We start from the raw sequence: 4,992 nt of genomic DNA on the forward strand, positions 1-4,992 counted from the left end.
CAAATTTTTGGTTGGGTTGGGGTGTGGCTAAGAAGGTGCCCTTCTCATGCACTTCTATTTTGCTTGGATGAAGCATTTGGCCCCTCAAGACACCATTTTTTTTGTTCGGTGGTGTTCTTGGAGGCTCCAACGGCTGGAGATGCTCTTAGTGTCAACTTAATTTCCCATATTGTAAATTTAGATAGTAAAACTATGTTTTCTTTTTGGAGTGGCTAATGTAAATTCTACATGCTTTTATATTATGGGACAAAGGGGTAGTTACTTCTGCCGACTTCTCTGAAAAATGCAACGCACGGGACAGGGAGAATATAAGCCGAACCATAGAACAAATCCATTCCACCAGCCAGAGAGCACCACTAAACTTTACGGTGTTCATCACAAAACTAAAACACACTACTGCCATTAGCCTCCCCTACTGTTCTACACACTACTGCAAGCATCATATTCGCATAATTACTACTGTACGAAAAAATATTCAGAAAACACAAATTATTCCCTGAGCACTGACCGCCCAGTGGTTCAGACTATGGTGCAAGCGTTGGGATTCTCCTCGCTGAAGATGGCCGTGAGCCGGTTGGCGTCAGTGGCCATGCTGTAGATGCCCTCGCGCACCGGGGTGGGGTAGTACCACCGGTACTCGCCTGAGAAGTACTCGTGCCGCCTCGGCGTGCCCCCGGCGCCCAGCATCTCCCACCGCGTCAGCGGCGACGGCGCGTACCTGCCGTATCCGTATCCGTACCCGTGCCCGTGCCCCTGCGGCGGCGCTGGGGCGTACGCGTGGGAGGCCGCCGCGTGGTGCTGGTGCTGGTCGCCGTACGCCGCGTCACCGCTCGTCCCTGCCGCCGGCGGTGCATGCTGATGCTGGTACGCGTCGGCAGCGCTCGGCGGCGGCCCCGGCCCCGGCCCCGGCCCCGGCGTGTTGAACCGGACGTGCTTGGACTTGGACTTGGACTTCTTGCGCTTGCGTGGCTTGCCGTCTGCTCGAGGCGGCGCGCCGGCGGCAGGGCCGTACGGGCCGTGGACTGGCGGTTGCTGCGCCGGCATCGCGTGGGAGCTGGGAGGGTTGCTGGTGGTGGTGTAGGTGACCGTGCGTGCGTCTGGCCGCACGTAGTGTGTTTGAGCGTGAGGGTGCGCCATGGCGTAGTCCAGATGCTCGTGCCTCGTCCGTCCTCTCCGCCCTGTGAGACGTTGCACCGAAATTGAGATAGTCGTACATGATTCAGAAGTGAGACTACAGAAAAAGCTCACAAGGAGAGACGGATAGAAACTTGTATATCATGCATGATTTGGACTTTCAGTATGAGTAGTATATATATAACGTACCGTTGCATTTCTTGATGACTTTAGATATCATCCTGCCCAAGGGAAAGCAACCCATTTGCCTATCAGGAGCTGCGTAAGCGTAATCCATCTCTCTCGCTCTCCCATCTGCGTATATATGTGTCCGCACATGTGAACTCATCGACTTTCAGCTCCCACACTTCTTAACGAACGTCTCTCTCTCTCTCTCTCTCTGTGTGTGTGTGTCTCTCTCTCTCTATATATCTATCTATCTATCTATCTATCTATCTATCTTTCTCTCTCTCTCGTCCAGTCTCCAGAGTATGTAACACATGGATTAGAAGGAATGATCTTTTGATCAAGAATAGTCCTCTTTTGGCTCGGTTGGTGAAGGAAATTGTGCTAAAGGGAGCTAGGTAGCTACGGAGAATCGAATGACAAAATGGGCTCACCAACCTAATGCACGGTGCCATGGATTGCACTGCATGTTGCTTGTAAGTCTAACGGAAGGAGTTCAGCATCTGGGCCAGAAAATGTAGGTAAAAGCGCACAAATTAATGGTCCCTTGTTTTGTCGTGTGGATAATATACACAGAGCAGACGACGAAGCGGAGTCAGTGGTGTCAGAATATATGCTTCGGGAGAAATATCAATTCATCCGAGAAAAGCGACTTTGCTCGGATGCTTGTTCCTAGCTGGTCCAAATCAGGGAGATATGAAGCGGCTTATTTTATTTTAAGCACAAACCGTAGAACAACAATTGTTCTACGCAGTGGCGAATCTTTGATGAAAATGAATGGCATGCTCAACTTCAGTATAAGGGGCTGGAACGGGGAAACAACAGGCTAGACACTTAGATAGTGGGTTGAGATAGGCTGGGAACTAGTAGTAAATTTTTGTTTTTCAATTTTGAAGGGCAGGCTTGAGCCTGTTGAAGCATGCCCAGCAGAATCGCCACTGGTTCTACGGTATTTTCATTAATTTAATTATTAAAGAAGTAATATGTACAGACAAAACAAACAAAAAGAATAAGAAAATAAGAAGGCTATCCAGTTCCAAGTTGGTATCATCATGAGTGGAAAATTCTGGTGGAAAGCTATCCTCAACCATGAAGACATCCCATGGGTCAACATTATATGGGAGACTTATTATCAACATGCATTACCTAGCAACAGAGAGATTCGATCATTCTGGTGGAAAGCTATCCTCAAACTACTACCTTGTTATAAACATCAGGCCACATGCATAGCAGGCACAAGGAACACCATTTCTTTCTTAGAGGATGTTGGCATGAACAACCATTGAAACTTGCTTGGCCAGAACTATACTCATTCACCAACAACCGGGATATCTCTTTGGAGAAGGCTCAGATGACAGAGGATCTTGCTCAATTATTTCATAGACCCTTCTCACAGCAAGCATTCCAGCAGTTTACTCAACTCAATTTGTTACTTGCTGATGAGAACCACTATTCATCTATGAAAATGTATAAGTACCTGATGGGACAGAGCATTGCTCATTTCATCTTCAAACTTATTTGGAGAAGCCCAGACAGGCTCAAACATAAAATCTTCTTCTGGTTGCTTCCGTATGACAGAATCAACACAAGAAATCTTCTCCACAAGAAAACCATGTACTTGGAAAGTTACAATTGTGCTATGTGTTCATACCACACCAAAGAAACACTCTTCCATCTACTCTGGGATTGTCCATTTGCACTTCCATCCTGGGATCTTATTTTGTCACAGAAGCTAAGATGAATTTCTAGCTTTGATGAGCTCAGTATATCTTTAAACTTGTTACCAGGAGAGATTGGTATGACTATTCTCGTTGAGGGTTGTTGGGGCATTTGGCATGTTCGTAATAACAAGATTTTTAGAAGTGTTTTCCCTCATCTACACGGCTGGACTTACCACCTCAAAGACTTAAAGCTACTATGATTAGAGCCAAGCTAGCACTGCTGAGAAGATCAAGAACTGGATTGAGCTTTATCTCTAATTTTTTATAATGTTGTTGTTTCCTAGAACAGGTGTTGGATGAGGACTCTATCCTCCATTTAATTTACCTTTTGTACATATTTAATTAATGAAATACCATAGAACAATTGTTCTACGGTCATGAGATTCAAAAAATGAGTGGAAAATTTTAGCAATATGGTATCATCCTCCTAGATGAGAACTAATCCAATCCTTGAGTGTTGTCACACGCTTTTGCTTGGTCATGTGTACTAGAAGGGAAAGGTCCTTCTTGAGCATGTATTTCCATGAGTTTCTGCATGTCACTTCTCTCCTAAACACTTACCATTTCTTTGATTCCAAATACTCCAACATCCAAGGACGAGGATGTCCGTCGCAATAGCTTTAGCCAAATTTTAATGAGCTATAGCAGATCATCATCATAGATAGAAGTTCCTCCATGTCTAGAGGGGATGATGGGGGCCTAGCAATCCTGAGCAAATGTGCAATACTGAAAGAGATGTAGTGAAGTCTCTTTGCCTCCATCATTGTAGAAAACACAGTCATATCAATCTAAGTGCATAGATTTTGTCTTGATAAGATTCCTTGTGATGAATCTATCATGAAGCAACAACCAGAAACATATTTTGTGTCTAATTATGCTAGCACTTCTTCATAAGCATTTGAAAACTATATGGCATACATTGAGATTGAGGAGTATTTGTTGCCTACACCTTGAAAAATCCACTTATCTTGACCTTGCTTGTTTGTTTGTTGATCAATCAAGAGTTGGAAATCAGTCAGTTGCGCAAATGCTCGAGCTGAGATGGGGTATGGAAAAATTCAGAGATGTCCAAAGAATTAACCATATAATTCAGGAATTGATTTTCATTCTTAGCAAAGGAGTGTAACTCAAGGAATTTTGGCCGTAGAGGCTTGTCCACCCAAGTATCATGCGAGAGCTTAATTATGAAACTAGAGGCAACCTTCCAAGATATATTTCTTTTAAAAGCTAGATGGAGATTAATATGAGCCCTCCACCAACAGATCCCGCCATTCTTTCACCAAGGATCTTAGTGGTTTAATATTTTTCACAAATCATATGCACCCAAGGAAGATTTTTCTTTGTTTAAGAACTTCTAAAGGTTTTTCATGAGCAATGCTTTGTTATGAACATCAACATTTAAAATCCCAGTACTACCTTGATCTTTTGGATTGCAAACTTTGTCCCATCCAATTAGGGTTGAACATGTGCTTTCCTGGCCATATTTCCCCCAAAAAATGCATGAGATATTTATTCACTTGCCTAAGATACTAGCGAGAAAAGCAAGTTCACACACATGAATAAAATAGGTAGAGGTCATAGGATATCAAAGTGGAGCATCCGGTGAATCTTACTTCAATTATCTGACATATGGGAGTGAAATCTTCATTCCTTATTCTGTTGGCACTAAGAGGAAGCCCAAGATAAGTGAATGGAAATTTTCTAAGTTTGAATTCTAATAACCCAAGAATTCTATTAAGTTTGTCATCGGGTACATTCACGGGTACCAAAACTGACTTGTTGTAATTAATAATCAAACCAGTTTGTGTAGAAAAGTGAGCCAACAGATTATTGATTTGATGAAGTTGAGCTTCTACTGCAGGATCGAAATTTTCATCTACATAATGTATAACTAGAAAGTACTTATTGGCTTGAGATAAAATTGGTACCTGAAAAAGCTGAACCTTCATGGCCCAATTCCGAATGGACTGCA

General features: G+C 43.5%; 1 protein-coding gene across 1 annotated transcript; it reads right to left on the bottom strand.

The window, feature by feature from the left end:
* Window positions 1-350: 350 nt before the first annotated feature.
* On the bottom strand, window positions 351-1,801 carry LOC125520829 (uncharacterized). Its single transcript, XM_048685859.2, has 2 exons — window positions 1,324-1,801; window positions 351-1,178 (listed from the first exon to the last, which is right to left on the bottom strand). Exons 1-2 carry the CDS (start codon window positions 1,460-1,462, stop codon window positions 520-522), a joined length of 798 nt encoding a protein of 265 aa, XP_048541816.1. The 5' UTR covers window positions 1,463-1,801; the 3' UTR covers window positions 351-519.
* Between the last annotated feature and the right edge of the window lie 3,191 nt (window positions 1,802-4,992).

This window comes from Triticum urartu, chromosome 7A, assembly GCF_056163025.1.
Source record: "Triticum urartu cultivar PI428250 chromosome 7A, HENAU_Tu73, whole genome shotgun sequence".
Taxonomy (NCBI): Eukaryota; Viridiplantae; Streptophyta; class Magnoliopsida; order Poales; family Poaceae; genus Triticum; species Triticum urartu.